Source organism: Dermacentor albipictus, chromosome 4, assembly GCF_038994185.2.
Source record: "Dermacentor albipictus isolate Rhodes 1998 colony chromosome 4, USDA_Dalb.pri_finalv2, whole genome shotgun sequence".
NCBI lineage: Eukaryota > Metazoa > Arthropoda > Arachnida > Ixodida > Ixodidae > Dermacentor > Dermacentor albipictus.
The window spans coordinates 31,585,359-31,605,249 of record NC_091824.1 but is presented as its reverse complement, the minus strand read 5'-3'; the positions used below and the strand labels follow the sequence as shown (position 1 = coordinate 31,605,249).

Genomic DNA, 19,891 nt, shown 5'->3' with positions numbered 1-19,891 from the left:
AGTATCGAAAAGAAAGGCGCAGCCTTTTACGCTCAGAAGTTCGCGAAGGGCATCGTGCCAAGAACTATGTGTAACAGAAACGATGCAACGTCATGGGCAGTGGGGTCGGCACAGCAGCTGTTTAGCATAGCTGGTCAAGTGATCCACTGCAACAACAAGCGAGGAAGTCGGCGAGAGGGGTCCTCAAGGGTGGACAGCCAACAAAGCGCGTAGTGGTCAGCGACATCGAAAGGGTGACCATACAAATAAAGACGGAATTTTCCAGGGGCCTAAATAATGGCTAAACACTCTTTCTCTGACCGAATAATTAGCCTAGGCTTTCGTCAGAGTTCGGCTCGCGTAGTCGACGGCATATTCATCGAACCCAGCTTTTCATTCGGCGAGTACGGCGCCGAGTCCGATGCTGCTGGCATCGGTGTGAACCTCGGGTGGGGCTGCAGGATCCACGTGGCAGAGGATTGGTGGCGAGGTTAGCAGGGGGCTTAATTTCATTGAGGCGTCATCTCAGGCGGGCGCCCAAGCGGAAAGTTCTTTGTCGCTACTTAGAAGGGCTGCCAGGGCTACACTTAAGGAGGGGAGATTTTGAATGAAACGCCGGAAATACGAACATACATCAAGCACATTTTGAAGCTCCTTTAACTTCTTTGGTTATGGAGAGTGGGCGACAGCTCGAAGCTTGGCTGGATCCGGAAGGATGCCGTCTCGCGATGCAACATGGCCAAGAATAGTGAGCTTTCGAGCGCCGAAATGACATTTATTTCTAAGTTGAGGTAAAGTCCCGCATCGGTGAGGCATTTCAGAACGTGCTCCAGGCGGCCGAGATGTGTTTGGAAATCAGCGGAAAAGACAACTACGTCATCCAGGTAGCACAAACAGGTGTTTCATTTTGAGGCCGCGCAAAATATTAACCGTCACGCTCTCAAAAGCGGCTGGAGAGTTAGACAAGCCGAAAGACATTAGGATGAATTCGTATAAACCATCAGGTGTTACAAATGCTGTTTTTGGTCGATCAGATGGGGCCAAAATGCCTTGCCAGTATCCGTAACGTAAATCCAGCGAAGAAAAAGACTCCGTTCCCTGCAAATAGTCGAGGGCACCGTCGATGCGCGGTAACGGGCAAACGTCCTTGCTCGCTATCTTCTTCAGACGTCGGTACTCTACGCAGAGCCGAATAGAGCCATCTTTTTTCTAAACGTGAACGACCGGTGACGCACAGAGACTGAAGTCTGCACAACACCACGCTTGAGCATGTCAGCAACCTAGTCGTCAGTGACACGGCGCTCCGAGGCGCATACTCGGCAAGAGTGTTGCCGTAGAAGTGCATGGCTGCTCGTATGTACGCGATGAGAAACGGTCGACGTGCGGCCCAAACCAGAAGCATGGCTGTCGAAAGAAACCCGGAACTTCTGCAGGGGAGCGATAAGCTGGCTTCGTTCTGAAGATGACATTTCATCGTCGATGGAGAGGTCGAAAGCGTCGAGGAGTGACTGACCAACGGCAGGGTCGCAAGCGCGCTATGGTCTGTACAAGTAGAAGCAGCGGCAGCGTCAACAATGCAAAAGGTGTCGACCGGTTGTACGAGGCCCAGGCATCCACGATGAAATAACGGTAAAGGGCACGACATGGGGTTGTCGACCAGCGGCTTCGTGACGCCACTGCGAAGACTAAGGAGAGCAAAGGGCAGTGGAGAACCGTTGCGGCGAATGAACACTTCAGGAGGCATAAAGAGAACAGTGCCATCAGAAATAGCCGCGCGGGACACAGGCACAAGCAGGGAGGAGCACGGAGGGACGGCAGTGTCTTCGCACACAAGCAGTTCATCACTAAAAGGGGCGAGTTTCAATAATCTCGAGGTCGGGAAGGGCAGAAAGTTCGAGTTCGGCGTGAGAACAGTCAATAACGTTCACCTGCACGAAGTTTTCGTACTGCTGGCCGACCGTACTGCTGGCCGACCGAAAACTTGCGTACAGCTGATTCTGAAGACCAATGACGAAGTGAGGTCACCCTCACGGTTGAGAAACGATGGTTTCGGAACGTCCGAGAGGTAGAATGCGAGGTTTAACTTGGTAACAACGTCCCACTGGTTATGGGCACTCACTCGCTCGTAAGAAGAAAACCAATCTTCAGCGTCTTTGTCATCGGAGCCGGAGAAATAGGGGGGATCTCGCTGACGCACGGCACCGGCACACACGAGGGTGGATGGCACCGTTAGAGGAGTCGGAAGAGTGCACGCGTCGTCGGGCATGGTGGGGGGCAGAGTGCAACTCCGAAACTCCAGGTTAGTCGAAACCCAGCACTTCCACCACTTTCTAAAAGATTTATTAGCAACGGACGCAGGCGAACGGGCAGCAGTCACCAGCGTTCTGCCAAGGACAGCGACCACGCGCTCATGCCGGTGGCGATGCTGCTGAGGCATAGATTACTCTTTTTTTGTTACAAAAGGTCAGGTGACCTAGCCGGCCAATTTACAGGCCCCTGATTTCCTTTGCATTGCGCATGCAAAGTCGCTTTGTGATTGACTGCTGCTGTGTGCCACCCCCTCTCGCTAATGCCACACAAGTGGAAAACGTGACAGCGGGGCTTCGCTCACACTAATTCACGACTCCTTAAAGGATTTAGAACCCGAACCACCGTCCAGTCGATGTGTCATCTAAAAAGACGGGACCAACTATTTTTCAGCAGACACTGAACGACCACTCGTACTGGTCACCAGTGCGCTTCATCCAGTGTGGATTGGAATCACTCCAATAGTGTGCATTATGCAAAGCTGCCTGTAGTTTCTGCCAGAAGGCTTAATTTATCCATATGTTGCTCGAAATCTACGCTGACTCACCCGCTTTTGTGAGGACCCAGTTTGAGAAACCGAGACGATTGTGCAGGCCTCATCTTCCAAGCATTCGTGCAGGTTGAGGTGTAGTGGTGAAAGGCCAGGTCATTTAGAATCCCATAAACTGTTGACTTGGAAAGTGGTACCTGCGCGGCCACATCCCACACGCTAGCATGAGGGTTTGAGGCCATAAATTCTGGAACATCCGTGCGTTGGCTTGGGCACAGATAGAGTCCTCCGCTGCTGTTTCTTGAAGATACCGTCTTGTCCCAGGTTTCCATAATTTCTGTTCGTCAATGGGTTTGATCTACCACCACACTGCCATGACATATATATTTTGTGGCCTTCCTATTCTTGCCATGTGCAGCTCCCAAGGCAAGGATCATGCCTGCCTTCTTCCCATTAGAGAAAAACATGGAAAATGCGAGGTAACTAAACGCACCTTTAACCCTTTGCACTTACGTTGTCAATTCGTTTTGGTGGCAATAGGTTCAGTGGCGAAACAAAAAAAGAATCATCCGTGCATTTTATCGGCGCTAATACAACAGCCATCACAGCTTCTTTCCAACTAACAACAATCGCGACGTGTTGCTTCGGTTAGGAAGCGGCAGTTAAAGCGCTAGCTTGATCACGATGTTTCTTTGTTTCCTTTATTTTGTTCTCGCTATCTGAGAAGTCGGCCTGTTCGAGGGCGCTGCTTTATGATGCGGGTGGGAGTACAGTCCGATGGTATTTTTCAGATTTTGCGGGGTTGATTTACCAATCGGAAAATTAGTGTGCAAGTAATATTTCGCTAAAAATACCGCATTTAGATGTCCCTTGGCTGTCTCTCCAAGTGCCTCTGTGACACTTTTATAATTGTCACAGTACTTCTCGAATAATATAATTACAATTACCTAAGTAAGTATGAGTAACGGAAAAGTACTGGCGTCTACTGCCCTGTACTGGAAACAATTTGCACTAGGTTTTCTTCGAGTGACACAGCTGCTCTTCTATATATATACACCTTGTATATACACATATATACACCTATATATGTGTATATAGGTGTATATATGTGTATATATAGTGTATATTTATATACACTGTATACACCTTGTATATAGGTGTATATATGTGTATATATAGTGTATATTTATATACACTATATACACCTTGTATATACACATATATGTATTATGGAGTTTTACGTGCTCAAACCGCGATAAGATTCTAAGGCATGCAGTAGTGGAGACTCTGGATTATTTTTCACCACCCGGGCTTCTTTAATGTCCACCTAATGCACGGTAAACGGGTGCTTTTATAATTTTCGCTGTCTAAATTCGGCCGCCACAGACGTGATTTGATCCCGCGATGCCGACTTGACAGTGCAACACCAAAGCCACTACACCTCCACGGTGGGTCACCACGCAGATCTCATAATCGCATCTGGCACTTTGTTTTTTAAATCTGTTTTTTCGTTGAACAACTTGCCTAAAGTTAGCCGAGACACGGCATAAGAGTTGCGTGTGCGATGACCCGTTCACACATTATTAATTTTATCTTAAAAGAAATAAATACTGACTGGAGGATGAGGCACTCCTTAGCTTCACCGGGGTAACTGGTTTGCGTGGTGGCTGCAGGGGGCTGTTGTGAAGGCTCTGACGAGGCATTGATGGTCCAGCCAGGCTACACCGGTCATGATTGGCGCCGAAATTCGCCGACGTCACTGGCACTTGCGAACGCCTGGGCAGCTGCACGCACTGTATGCGCGCGAAAGTCAATTCAATAGTATCCCAAGAGTAATTTTTACAGGCTAATTTTACGGATTGTCTTACCAACATAATGTTTATTTTAGTGTTGCATTTAACGCTGACAAAAACAGTTCAGACACACTTGCACATCATCTACACAAACGACAATATGAAGAACTTGCCTTTTTAACAAAACTCGGGTTCACGTTCTGGAGTTCCGGGTTCAGCTCAAAAACTATGGTGAACTGAAGCTGAAATGCAAAAGTTAAAAACCGAAGTCATTCACCAGGTAGAAAGACAGTGGTGTACAAAATGTTGGTGCCGGCCACCATTTGCCTAGCAGCGCTCTGTTACCTGCACCGACGCCGGCACCCCTAGAAATGACAATTCCTTGACACGACTGCTGGCGCTCTCACATACTTGGCGAAATAAGTACCGAAGTAGAAATCTCTAAGTCTCAATGAAAATATGGCCGTCATAGCAGGTAACGGCATGCGCAGCTGAATACTAAAGCGAAGTCAACAGGCCAACTAGGTCCCCACATCATGAAACAGCAACGTGTTGTGCAAGAATACTTCACACATGGGGCTTGCATTCCATACCTGCCAACGCGTAATCCTTCGAATTCGTAAGCAGTACTCACGGACGCCACAAATACAGCCGAGATTTGGCAAGAAGAAAAGGCGAAAATGCATTTTCTTTGTATTTGCCCTTAGCCCGCACTTTTGCAATATACGCACGCCCTTTGTTTACAATTTACGCTTTAATGCAGCACATAAGGGGTAGGAAAACCAGGCAGAAAATAGATTTAAAAGCAACGCAGTGTTTACAAATCGCAGTGACGTTTTAGGCTAAATTATTTTTTCGGCCTAAGCACAACTAGGTACGCTCTCAAGAGCCCAAAACTGACGAGCACATGATTTAGTTGATTTTAATGATTCCTTTGCACTCTGAATAAAGCAGTGCAGTGTAATGATACAAACTTTCTAATGTAGTTAGTGCTGAGAAAATAGCCTTTTTTTTACAAATGGTTGAAATCAATTCATTAGCTGTTGAATAATTGATTACATTCGCTTCTGACATTTTTCGATTTTCACACCTTAAAACAAACTTATCGCAATGTGAATCGAGTTGCCAACGACTGCTAATCGCAATATGACGTCGTTAGATATGTGTCGTACCCCTGAAAACAATCTTTTTTCAACAAGCATCATACATAGACTTAGCCTTCCGGATGCAGATTACCAACAGCTACAGGCCATGATGCCATGTTGAGGCCATGCATTCTTGCTGATATCTCGCTGTCTGAAACAAGGTTCTCGTGATTGGGATTCTAACATTGTGTCGTATATGCCTTCCTTTTTTTTTCTCTTTAGTCTTCTTTGCCGCATTCTTCAACAACATTGAATTTTTTTGCGTACAGAATATATGTCTTAATACTTTGCAAAACGCGGCTGCATTCATCTAATACAAAGCAGATGTCAAATTTGTAAACTTTACAACAAATTCGGCCCAGTTGAGTGATAAACTAATCTGGAAAATTACATACCCAGAGAGAGGAAGCAACAAGGTGTTGTGTAAAATGTTCAGAATAGAGCACTTCACTGACGATGGTTAAAACCGAATGAGGATATCCAGATCAATGCGGATGTTTGGATACTAAATTCAAAATACCCGTTTGAAATACAGACCTCGAATTTTTTTTATTCGGTACACATCTCTATATGACTTCAGTTCAGAGGGACCTTGAAATGGTATTTTGCCAGTTTTCAGCAACTTCCTTCCCTCCCAACAATGACTTCACCCGACCAAACATAACATCACAAAACACTCGAAAACTCGGAGTTTGCGGTAGACCACCATTGCAGTGAGTGTACTCGGATGCATGCACTTACCTCCTTGCGCTTTACTTCCCCTTGCTCTTCCCACTGCGCCAATAGGCATTGCTTATTCTTGTCTATGCTTACCACGGTGGCCGAGTGAATGCGCCCTGCAAGCAGAGATCAACGAACACTGTAACGTTAGTAATCTAAAGTACGACACAGTTCAAGTGAAACATGCAATCATTTAACAAGCCGAAAAATTACCTGGTTATTCCCACAAAATCTAACACACCAGTTATGCTGAAACTACTGCCAAACAGCAAAACTAATTCTAGCGTATAAGACAATGCAAACCCCACACTAGAATACGTTTGAGCAGGTTTGTAGTTTTGATCAGTCCGCGAATAAAATTACTCATTAAAAAGCTAGTATCACAGAACCATTTATTTACTTATCTCCGCGACGAGAAAAAGAAAGGGTTAAGAAGTAGTTTTAAACTTAATTTGTACGGAATGGTGATTCTGCTCTGAAGTAAAGAAAACACATTTTCTCGTATTAAGTGGCCATGAATCGAAATTATTCAGCTCTAACTTTGCGTTATATGTAATGCCGTACGCATCACACAGGAAGCAAGCAAAATTTGGGCCCGTTTGGAGTTGTAGGAAATTGGCAGTTGAAATTTCTGAGTTGCGCTTGAACCGTACCGCAGTCTGTGACACTTAACAGTGAAGAAATCAAACGCACCCTCAGATTAGGGCAAGCTTATGGTAAAATAGCATAAGTGTAGCTAACGAAAGAAAAATCAATGACAGTTTCTGCAAGATGGTTTAACGCGAAGCTTTCCTTCGATGCAAACTGAATCGAAGTCCAAACCCAACGACCACGCAAAGAACCCGAAAAATGCTGAGCAAACCGATGCTATGCATATGTGCTTCGATTGCTTGTTTAGGATTGTATTTTTTGAACATTGAGGTTGAGCGAAGACATTTCCTGAAGTTGCATAGCCCCTTGCGATTTATGAACCGTCATGGGCGTCTGACACGATGCGATCCCGTGTATCGGCAACGGCATGCAGAAGTCATGCGTATCCGTCGACAATCCGATCCGAGCGTCCGCATCAACGAGACGGAAGCCAGACGCCGTCACCGCGCTGATGCCGAGGTTTACAACTGGGAGAACGCAGCCAAACGCCAGTGACTCGACGCAGAACCCCCTGAAGAGTCGCGTCTCTTCAGGTGGTTCCGCGTCGCATCAATCAAATCAAGCAAATCTCCAATCCCTTCAGAACAGGGTCACCCGCTTCATTTTATCGAATTCGCGCATTGCAGGTGTACCGTCGATGAAACAGACGCTCGGTTTTACAGACTTAGTCACACGTCAGACGTTTACGCGCTTAGCTCTCTTTCCTAAGACTCACTATTCCAATCCAGTTCTTAAAGACGAACTGTGCCTTCGCCGATCGTACATTTGACCTGATGTCGGATCACCAAATGACGGTGGGGGTGCCACCAAGTCTTCCTCGTACTTTCACTCCTGGACGCCATGCACTACCATCGACTGGAATCACCTTCCCGTCTACCCCGCTGCCATTTGTGACACCACTAATTTCAAGAAGGTAGCCAACTATTTTATATGTATTCACCGCTCTTCTCTGAATGTCCAATGGCTTTGAAAGTACGCGAAGAAATAAATATAAAATAAATACTCAAAGCGCCTGGCAGACGCACGGCGTTGAACGAAAAAAAAATACAAATCGCTTTTTGACAAGAATAAAAGCCCTTTCTTGTTGTGAACTTTTCCAAACAAGTTACGTTGTCACTCGCAGCAGTTCTGCAAAGTTTGAAATCCCAATCGCTCGCAACTAGTGACCCTATGAGATAACGAACACCCGCGTATTCTACACAAACTGCGCAGCACATAACATCTCCTCTACATCTGTTTTTATTAAACAACCTGATCATAATTATATGTGTCGATCAGTATCACAATATTCCAGGTACTACCTTTGGTTCTGCAGGCAGGACACAAATGAAGCATTCAAATTTATAATTCCCGTCAGGTGTGGGTGACACAAAGTAAAAATTGTAAGTAAACACAATCGATTTGCAGTGAAATTCTACATCATCTCTTCGATCACTTCTTATTAGGAGTGGTGCTCAACGGCTGCAAGGTGGAAGAGATTATGCCAGCCCTAGAGATGACACGCTCTTAACCACGCAATGTACTAAGACACCAATTTTTATTGTTCGGTTTTTGTCACGGTTTCACTTGTGACGCACAATTAACGCCGTTATTAATTATCTAAGCTGTAACCGTGACCTACTCATTCCAGTCGACGCCATCTTTGACTCCGAAAACGTTTTTGACAAAGTACCCCATGAGTGGCCTCTAAAATTTTATCGATTAAGCCCTAATCCTCTTTGTCTTAGAGTGGATCTTTATTTTCTTGACTAATAGTGAGATGATCGCTTATGCTAGTAATAATTGCTCGACTAGAAGCCATGTTCTACCCGGGGTAATTGAAGGCAGCACCAGAGTAACCAGTTTTCTGATTTGCATGATTGACCATCCTGCTATCATTTCTTCTAATACACCTCTCTTCGCAGACTGCGTGGTTTATTGTCCCATCCATAATAACAATGACACCCGATCACTTTAAGAGGACATCGTTAGATGTAGTCACTGGCTAATATTACAGAACACTAATAAAATATTACTCGTTTTTTTACGCGCAGGAAACATTTCAGTTCCATGAAGTAAGTCATCTGCAAGGCCGAAATATCTTCTGTCGATACATGGAGGCACCTGGCATCACCCTGTGAACCATTGTTTCTTGGTGCTCGCGCGAAAAATACCGCTAACGCAGCAAGCCGCACTGCTTGATATCTTCAACAGTACTAGCGTCCGGCTCTCTTCTAAGAGAAACCACCAGACTATTCAAAATCGGCTCTCACTAACTTGTAACGTGCATGATCTATTCGGGACTCAGAAAATATTTCCTTTCTCATAGACTTTGAGTTTAAAACCACGCATTTGGCTAATTTACTCTTATACTCATATCACAACGGCGTCCCAAAACTAAAATCTGACGCACATCTTGCTTATCAAGAGCTGAAGCGTCTTAGACGCAGGATGTGCCTTAACCACGGGTTTTACCATTCGCTTTTAGTGTCTCGTGTCTCGAGACTCAGTGTCGCTGCAGCAGAAACCATGCAAATGTCAAACCTCGCCGGCTCAGACTGCCGCTCAACTGCTTCCGTTCACCCCCCCCCCCCCCCCTCCCCCGCTTTTTTTTTTTTTGATGCGGCTGTTTTCACTGCAAACGAGGAACACTTTTCTGAAATACGCTGTGATCCACTCCAGCGCAAGTGTAAAATCGCGTGCTTTGGGCATCAGAGGTACAAGTAAATGAATTAATTACCCACGTTTAAGGTACCGCAGGGCACAAAAAAAAATTTGCAAATTGTGAAGGTACTTGATAACATTAAACTACCAGCAGCAATGCACGAGCGCCATCCCGTAATTGTGCAGAACACATGACGCTCATTTCATTTAACTACAGCGGCAAATACCGGTCAATATACGGCACCATCAAACTGATGACCTTGCCTCCTCTGCGTGTCGGATTCAGCTGCTGAGGAGAGAACATGCATACGACAATTGTGAAATTACGGCCGGCAAGGGACTCCCGCGCCTAAAACAGTGCGGGATATAGTATGTAAATTTATCTAACATTAAAACAGCACAAAAGGGAAAACTATCTTTCCGACAACACCGCACAGCGTCGGCCACCAAAAAAAGGTCATTCACACTACACGACCGTTGAGATAGAGAAAGATAAAGAGCAAAGGTAGGGAAGCTAACCACATAATAGCGTCCGGTTTGCTAACCTACAGTGGGTTTGGGAGGTAGGGGTTAGAATGAGGATGGAGAGGAAAGTGTTAGAAAATGCACACCAGCCGTTCAGAATGCACAGATCCCTTATTACTTATAAATAACCATTGGCGCAAATAACACGCTGAGTATGGCAAAACCCGTAAAATTGGACACAACCATGAAAAAAATAACTTTATAGTCCGTCCTTGCAAAATATACCGCACAGCGCGTAGTGGTTAATGGATGCTTACTAGACACCTTTCGCATTTACTGCGGCATACCCACCGGTCACTGCTGCTACGAATACCCGATGCCGCACTCAACTCCGACGTTTTATAGCCACTTGATGTCTGGAGTACAACTTCAGTGATTTGGGGAAAAAAGCCTTTGAAGTCTATAATCACATCGCCAAAGCAGTGTGCTGCCAACTGCTTTCAAATGCGCTGCCTAATCGCATTACCAAGGCAGTATTCTTTTCTTGTAAATTCATCATGGGGTCATTTGGGTCGAAAAGTAAGGTATCGCACTTCAAGAACTGCACGTCTAAACTATTGCGCTGCGTTTCTTTAGCTCTGCGGGCATTCATTTAAAAAAAGCTGAAAGCGAAAGAAAAAGGTTCGAACCAAGAGAAAACCGTAACAAATTTGCCACAAAACGGCTGTCGTGATAGTGTGATCATCGGAGCGATGGAGTAGCTTTGGCAGTGATGCTTCGTATGCAATTAAAGGCAGCACGAATTGGACGATGAAAGAATAGAAAGACGAATGACTCATGTTCGTCCAGCAGTCCTATTTGCGCTGTCGTTAAGAAGAAGAGCAACCAGCTCAGCATATTTTGCAACCTACTGCAAGTCTCGTGTATTAACGGACGTGTATTCCACAAGGAAAAGCTGGGCTATTACAGAGCCACAATGGCGCAAACACCAGAAAATATTTGAAATACCTGTCGTCACGCTAACGCACCACCGTCAGTGTAGCGGGGCGGAATTTAACAAAAATGAAACTGACCGCCTACCCTTCTTTATAGTTCGTGAACCATCGAGAGAATGCCTAGGCTTCGTGAAGCGCCGGTGCAGACTACGTTTTGACGCATTCAAGCAAAGCTGCGCAGTGAGATCCGAATGCGTTGCTTCCTGTCGCCTACTATATACCCTGGACTTGCCGAGACTTCACAGCTTTGGAAATAATTGGAATGTAGCACAATTTCCTTCTGTATGGTAGCAAACTACCGGAGCCCGGAAGGCAACCTTGCTTTCATTGCGATAGCGATTATATGGACACCCCAGGTGCATTTCTGCCGTCGCCTCAAAAGCTCTGCTGCAATATTTGAAAGCTACTGGATTCAGTCAGCGTTTGTGATCCGGACTGAGTGACCGAATGATATCCCCAGTAGACTTTCTCTTCTTGTAATCCTTCCGTCCCCTTTTCCCTTTCCCCAGTATAGGGTAGCCAACCGGGCTCAATCCTGGTTAACCTGCCTACCTTTCCTTTCTCATTTGCTCTCTCGCTGCCGTCGCCGTGAGGCTGCGTGCTAATTCTAAGGGCGATAAATTCGTCACCGCGCGCAGTGTGCTGTATGTGCAAGTGAAAGTGTGCGAGGGTGAGCATGCGAAAGCAGCCTAATCTCCCTCGTGCGAGTGATGTATGGATGGATGTTATGAGCGTCCCCTTTGGAACGGGGGCGGTGGGTTGCGCCACCAAGCTCTTGCTACTATACTGCCTAATATTCTACCTAGGTTAAAGAATGAAAAAAGACACACACACAAAAAACACAATGAACTACCAGGCCCAAATTTTCTGATCCCCTATTGCGAACTGTGCTTTTGTACGTCTCCGTCTTTTGTCGTTTCCCTACTTTTCTTCCACCATTCCTCCAGTCGCCTCTTACTAATGTCTATTGCGGACACGTTTGCTTTACCACTGCTCCCTCTGAACCCAAGGGCTTCGAGGAGGCCAGTGGTGCCTAAATCGACCACTGGGTAGACGTCTTCACATTCTAATAAAACATGCTCCGTAGTTTCCCTAGCTTCACCACAGCAAGCACATGCTTCTTCCTTCTTATATCTCGCTTTATAGGTGCGTGTTCTAAGGCATCCTGAACTCGCTTCGAAAAGTAATGAGCTTCCCTTTGATTTATCATAAATGGTTTCTTTCCTAATTTCATTTTTTCCTCTGAAGTAGTTACTCATGGCAGGTTTCTTTTCCATTGCCGCCACCCATGCGATTAATTCAGCTTCTCTGACTTTCCGCTTGACCTTTGTTGTTGTGTTGTCCACCTTACAGGCCGCATACTTGCTGGTAAGCTTCCTAGTTCTTTTCCTCCACTGTGAATCAATGTTTTTCCTGTACAGATACATGAACACTCTCCCAGCCCACTTACTTTCTTTCATATTCCTCAGCCGTTCTTCATACTCAATTTTACTGCGAGCTTCCCTCACTTCAAAACTAGTCCAGCCCATATCACCCTGCACAGCTTCATTTGTAGTCTTCCCGTGAGCGCCCAATGCCAGGCGACTCACTGACCTTTGGTTCCCATCGAGTCCTGATTGTACCCCTGATTTATAGCAAACAACCGCATTTCCAAAAGTAAGCACTGGAACCATTACACCTTTCCACATACCTCGGAGGACCTCGTACCTATTGTATCCCCATAGCGCTCTGTGCTTCATTATGGCTGCATTTCTCTTCCCCTTTACTGTTATGGTTTTTTCCTGTGTTTCCATATATCCATTGGCTTCGTTTATCCATATACTAAGGTATTTATATTCTGTTACCCGAGGTAAATGCGGGCCGTAAGCGCGGCCTCTGTTGTCGCGTGCGAGGCACGGGGCGGGAGGGGGGGTGGGGGTTCTGCGGCGGCAGCTGCTTACGGCGCGCGCGCATCTTCAAAGCGATCCGAGATGCTTGCAGAGTGCGCGTAGTGCGAGTAGCTTCGTGTGCGCAGTACTTCCAACGTTTCGTTCGCGTTGAAGCGAGATACGCGAAGGTCAATCCAATCGCTGCTGGTGCCGCAATTACTCACTCCAGCATTTTGACAGCGAGTTTCCGCGCTCATCGAGCAAGATGTGGCTATGTTTACCTGTGCGCGCGTGCCACCGTGCTCGTTAATTTAGAAAAAAAAAAAACGTTGGCAGGCTTGTTTGTTTGAAGCCATATGGTCGAATGTGAATGCGCGTCTGTTCAGTCGCACTTACATATTCTATCATTGTTAATTTAGTTAGTGAGAGAATGTTTACAAGTTTACACGGCTGATAAAACTACTACACTTACTCCGTATAGCTACCTACTAATTTGCTATCGCAATCGGTGTTTCGCCTATCGACCGAAACTACTTTGTGTACAGCACGCAAAAGGCCACGGCTTTCCCGAATTTGAGCCTTAAGATATGCTAGGCGTCGGCGAATGTTTTTTTTTGGGGTGGAGGAGGCGCTTACAATCTCGTCTCTAATTCCCGCGGTTCGCTTAAAGAGTAAGTTTTGCGTTAAAACTAATGTTTGCTGTAGGCGATGCAGTTCATTTGCTCAGGGTGGCGCATCCGCCGACATGAGACGTAGTACCGCAAGGAAGACTTCGTGCAACCCTCCTCGAGCAACAAGTCACTGCTGCCAGCTAAGTTTTGATTCTCCGCACGCAGCTTGGCGCACCCGCACAATATAGCATAAAGCCCTTTAAACTTCGTAAAGTAGCGACACTCTCCTCCTCCGCCTTCACTCCTCGTTTCTCCACTCTTTAACGCTCCCTCCTCGACCGTGGCGCCGCCTACACTGCTCGAGTGTAGAAATGGCGCCAACATGCGCTGCTCGCCACTCCGTAGACGCTTCTCGAGCAAAAATGGCGCTGACGAATGGCGCGAAGGCCCACGTGATGCTATTAGGCCAATAGCGATGCGGCGTCGGCCTCGGTCAGAGCGCACGAGGAGGAGGCGGCATTCTTCAAAGCGTGCCGGTACTTTATGAAGTTTAAGGGGCTTTAATCTAGCAGACGGGAAAAAAGAAAAAAAAACGAACCTGCGCACTGTAGTTCCAATGCGCGGTTGCGCAGGCGCAAAACGCCCTCCGTGGAGCAGAGCCACTGGCTTACGTGTTCACCCCACCTCAGATCATCGCTGCAGAATGTCGGCCCTCGAACCGCTACTTGGGGTCATCAGGTGCAGATAACAGAGCTTGGCATTTTTTATACGCCGAGAGCGCAATCCTTCATTTGGAGAGAAGCGAAAACACGAAAATTTACGCATGAAAGACAAGAGCTCGCGATTGCTCTGGAAAAGTCGCAGTGCAAAACGAAGAATAATGCATCATCGATTCACAGCGTTAAATAAACCCATAACAACAACACCACCAGATATGTACGAAAGAGCCAAAGTCTCGGCGACATGTGACGAGATCAGTGTGATAAGCAGGAGGGCATGCAAAAAAGACAGAAAATGTCAAGCGCCCCACAAACGCGGACATATAGCACTGGAAAGTCGCGACGCGTCCTATCACCAACGAAAGGCTACGAAAGGCAAAGTGAGGAAGAAACAAACAAGAGCACGATTGAGACGTGGCTACAAGCAGGCTTCGCGGCCCCACCGCCATCGAGCTGAGCGGAAACCGAGTAAACAAAGCTAAACTTCAAATGCCACCAACTTTTCTTGCTCCATGCCAGTTCATGCTCCAGCCACAACAGAAGCCTTTCCTGTTTTTAGCTATCATACGCAGATTTCCGTGACGTCTTTCCTCATGAGCCTCCATTGGAACCATGACAACGGCTGCAGCCGTAGTCGCATGAGCGTGATAAGAATGCATTGCTCACGCTGCTCCTATCTGACCCCGAGATTATATAATAAAGAGGAGATGCGGCTTTGCGATACGTGGGAGATCAAACAAAACGCGAATATACAGAACCTGGAAAAACACAATGAATGCAAGACGAATATATAATAAATCGTCAGGGAAACAAATGCCAAATGGAACAGTTCAGCTTCAGTGCGCGAAATTAAACAGACAAAAATTTCGGGAGAGAAAACGCGCCATGCCAGAGAGGCAGAATTTCAGCGAGTTAAACAAAAGATTTGAGGTTGAATGATGACTAAGTGATGAACGAGGTTAAATGACCAAGTATGTGGTTGATGAGCGAAAGAGAGGCCGTGGTCTCTGACACGAAGTGAACAGACTACACCAGCAATCACGCATCGCACACTCCCGTGTTGACGCGAATTTCTTTACAAGCCTAGCAGATCAAACTTTTCTTTTTTCAGGTCTTCTAGGACCATGGATTATGCCACAGAGAAGCGCTCAGGAAAAGAAGTGATGCATGCCTGGGTAATTGTCGCAGGTTACGCGTACACTTCAGCAGTGAACTACCGCGTTGTGCTCTCCCGTGCTGTACGACGACACGGTCTCGATTCCGCTAAGGTAAGTTACGGCGTCGCATCACGGAAGTGCATACGAAACACTAGCCTGCCTCGGAGATTTCTGCAATACGCGCAAGATACTTTTGAAAGCGAAAGCATGCTAGGGCTGCTTCCCTCGGTAATCTGCTAGTCCGTCCGTCCGTCTCTCTAATGTATGACAGCACGCGCTGCTTAGGAATGCATGCGGTCCTATGCAGGTATACACGAGAATGGCTGATGACTACGCGTGACTACTGAGGTTTATAAATACGACCATATATAGTTGGTACTAAAGGGGTATTAGGAGTAATTAAGGTTAATAAAAGCTTATGAAGTTAGGAACGTTGAAATAAACCTAAATAGGACTGCTTCAGGCTGAAGAATAAGGAGGCCTAATGCGGATTAATGAAAACGAAATTGCTTAAGCGTAACGATTATTGACTAAGAGTTATTGCGAATATTCAGGATTATGAAGATTGTCCTGGGTGAAATTTTTTATTATAATCAAGAGTAATTACCGTTAAAACAATTAGGCCGCATAAACAATAATTAAGGGTACTGATGATTATGAAATCTAATTTTGATTGGTTACCGTTAGATTAAGGATAACATAAAATAATTACAGGTAATTAAGATGACTTAGGCCCTATTAAGAAAATTAAGTTTGAAATAAGCCCAATCAAGAATAAGAAGGTGATTGAATAACGCATCGTGGATTACCCAACCGTAATTCATAATAATTACGAATACATTATATCGCCCAATTAGATTATTCCTGCTCATTAGGTCCAACAATTGCGAGACTGCAGCAAATCACAGCAATACTTGCAGCACATTCAGTCACACCGGACACAGGGAGCCACGGTGTGCGTAGCTCAGCAACGCAATCATTCATTTCATGAGTGCAAGATTAGCGACTCGGAATGATTCTTACGCGCTCTCTCACAAGGTCCACTAGGGAGTTTCTGCAGGAAGCATTTTTTAATTAATCTTAACGTAAAGTCATTGTTTCGCTGTGTAGCAGCAGATCCATTACGCTGTGAAGTCGTTGCTGTATACGCACCCTTGCAATCCTTTAAAAATATCGTGACAGCGTCGACCGCCGAGCGTGTTGGCGGCCTTGTAGCGGTGACGAACACTCCTGAAGCGAATGACACAGCAGATTACATTCGAAATGAAAATTGCCTTGCACGCCCGAGCACTGTTTTCGATCCTGTCACCTCCCTCCGCTACAAAGTCACTGACACGATGAGCAGTCCACGCTCGCGTTACATTAACAAATAATTGCTAGGGTGTACGTTTTGCAGAGCCTTTACCCAAGAAAAGGTCTCGCGATAGCTCGCGCAGGCATAATTGTGCGAGGGTTCTGTTTTGATTAGTAAGGGCGCCTCTGGCCCAAAAACGCACCACCGAAAAATAAAAAGGGTGCCATGGGCGGCTATGAAGTAAACCGCCAAGCGACGCGCAAACATGTCGTACTCAGAGCGCGTACAAACACACACACACACACACACACACACACACACACACACACACACACAAACCATTCGGGCGCTTAGTCTAACAGTCAAACACTCCGAAGATAGCGCGACCATTCACCTGTCTTAAATATTTAAAAAATGATAAACGAGCATCGCTCAGAAAGAGGGTCAGTCTCTTCTGTTACTTTCTTTGCGGTAAAGCTAGTGCTTGCTCGCTTAACTTTGGGCTTAAGTTGAAAAAAAAGAAAGTCCGCTCAAGGCGAAGCCTCACCGTCGCTTCGTTCAATGTCGACGCTGACGCCAATTCGGAGCCCTCCCACTTGCGCAGCCATCGCGGTAGTGGATGCAACAGTCGGGTTGGATGGAGGACGAAATTAGTCGCAGGAACACATACGAGTAGGTAGCTCTAAAACCAGTGTTACTGAACGCCTTCCCGTGACAGCTAGCCTAACTGGTTTTACGATTAGTCATTGGTTGCTGACCTGCTTTGCTCGCTCCAGTGTGGCCAGCCAAACCAAGATTGACCGCTACGTTTACAAAAATTCAACAACTAAATGGAATGTCTAGGACATGGTGGCCAGAACGTGTCTCCGGCTTCGCAATAACGTTGCGCGCATGCAACCCATAAATAAACAGCATAGCCTTCGAGATCTGGTTTTGTCACTCGATGGAAAGCGTTGCTGGAGCGTGCATTTGGACATTAAAAAAAATAGAAGTTACGGCAACGATATTTCAAGGCGAACCCTGCTCTGCTTCCTTTTCCAGGTCACCTTCTGTTAGAGACCCCGGGCCACACCGCAAAGTATGGATGCGTCACGCATCTGTCAATCGGTTTCTAAGCGAGCCCGTCGTCGGCTAAGGGTGGAACCGGCGCACAGACAGCTTGCTTTGGGTTCAGTTGCCATGGCTCGCGATTCTGGCCACGCGTCGGCGGCCCTGTCTCGAAGACACGCGTGCATTGGTTGCTTCGGAGGCTATCACTCGCCCTTGCCGTCTACATGGCCTTGCTGGTTCGGTTGTGACAAAGGTTGGAAGTGCGATATACGCATTCGAAGAGATGGCGGTTGTTATGTGCACCACCACCGTCAGCTTTGTGAGCAGACCTTGTGCAGGTTACTCTACGAACTGGAGGAGAGTCGGGTAGAAGCGTGCCAGTGGTCATTCCACGCAGAGGAAGGAATGGCGTGCTGCGGTTCATTGCCACCGGCGTGCAGGTCTGTCGCAAGTGAACCATTAAGCGAAATGGCCCAGATCTTTTTCGCAGACAACGTCCACGAAGTTGCTCTCGTAACTACTCTCTTGGTCAGTAGAAGGGCTGGGTCAGGTTTCCTGTGACGCCCGCTGTCATAGCCAATGAGAAAAAGATATTTGAATGGAGAGATCAAATTCGCCGTGCTATTGCGAGCCTCTATACCTTGCTGATCGCCATTCAGCAGTCCGATGCATTTAACCCAGGCAACTACAGTACTTCCTTTCTTAGGCTGTTAAGAGCGCACAGTCAGAACGATAAGATTTGGGAGATATCTTATTTGGCTGCCGTTTACAGCAAACGCTGTACATGAATAACTTTCCGTAGTTTTTTTTTTTTTTTTTTTTGGGGGGGGGGGCGTCCGGCAACAGAAAACGTCATCATGAGGGCCAATCCTGGTGATAGTGAAGAAAGGGTCCAAGCTCAATGGCACATACCCCTGTGGGCTCGGGAACCTGCAGCGCGGCCCTTGAACTATTCTTGTCACACATGGGACTCAGAGAAGTCCCAGGCAAACGGGTAAGATCAGTTGTTTTCGAAAAAAAATGCTTCGTGCATATCTTTCAAAGAGGACTTAAAAATTCTCGGCGACAACCGCGCTAGTGCCACTACTCGCGCTTTCGTCGTTGTCGTCTTCTTCCACAGCTACCTCCGTTCTGCAAAAGAAAAAAAAATCTTCAGCAATGGCGCGAGCGCCGTCGTCTTCCGCAGCTGTCCTCGTTGCCGCTCATCATTCCGGCGGAATAGCCACTGCTCTTCTGTCGCCATAATTTGGAGGCCGCGTCTACGGGGCTATGAGCCATTTATTGAACGGGTGTGAGCCATCCAAGCTATGTTATCGATGGGGCGGACACATAGTTCGTACAGCGGCAGAACGACATGCCTACGAGGAGCGCCGGGAGGAACAGCAACGAGAATGTAAACGGCGCCGGCGCGAAACGAACGCCGACGAAGAACGTTCCAGCAATAGTGAACGAACAAATGACAGCCATTCCACTCTGTGAAGATGGAATGGCAGCGAAAGCACTTTGCTTTTCGTTTGAGAGCTGTGACTGTCATCAGCTTTCGTCGCTGCCATTCCATCTTCACAGATTCGAATGGCTGTCATTTTTTTTTTTTGTCTAGTTCGGCAGTGCCGCCCTTTCTTCCTACATCTCGCAGTACAGCGTGCGCCGTCACCATCACACTCTTCAATAGTAGCGCACGCAATGCATGGCACGTATATTGTAATGTTCGCTTTCATATCACATTGCTTCTGCCATGCGACACGCCACGAGGCAGATCGCAGCGATAACGGCAGCGCGGTGGCATGTGAGTCATGTCCGATTCCGATGACAAAGGGTGAAAAAAGGCAATTAATACAGATCGTTAGTCAAGGCGGCCCTAAGAATCTGTTCCCGGTTTAGGTTCGAGATCGTCAAGCGGCGCGGACGTCCCGCGCGGGCGCCGATCCATGCTTCTGCGAGACCGCCTCGCGTGGCCTGCCTCCGAAGGCGCCACCGTTCGCGTGACCGTACGCGCGAACGACC

General features: G+C 46.8%; 1 protein-coding gene across 3 annotated transcripts in view; it reads right to left on the bottom strand.

Annotated features, from left to right (window-relative positions):
* LOC135900145 (kinesin-like protein KIF2A) overlaps positions 1-17,637 on the bottom strand; it is a 65,198-nt gene extending 47,561 nt beyond the window's left edge. Inside the window, exons 1-5 of one of the 3 annotated variants that reach the window (XM_065429586.2) lie at positions 17,385-17,637; positions 16,696-16,773; positions 6,456-6,550; positions 4,743-4,811; positions 4,392-4,569 (exon numbers count right to left, since the gene is read on the bottom strand). In XM_065429586.2, the coding sequence (XP_065285658.1) occupies positions 4,392-4,569; positions 4,743-4,811; positions 6,456-6,550; positions 16,696-16,773; positions 17,385-17,445 (481 nt within the window). In that variant the 5' untranslated portion in view covers positions 17,446-17,637. The remainder of the gene's footprint in view (positions 1-4,391; positions 4,570-4,742; positions 4,812-6,455; positions 6,551-16,695; positions 16,774-17,384) is intronic. The other 2 variants (XM_065429584.2, XM_065429587.2) reach the window with 2 other exon arrangements.
* Between the last annotated feature and the right edge of the window lie 2,254 nt (positions 17,638-19,891).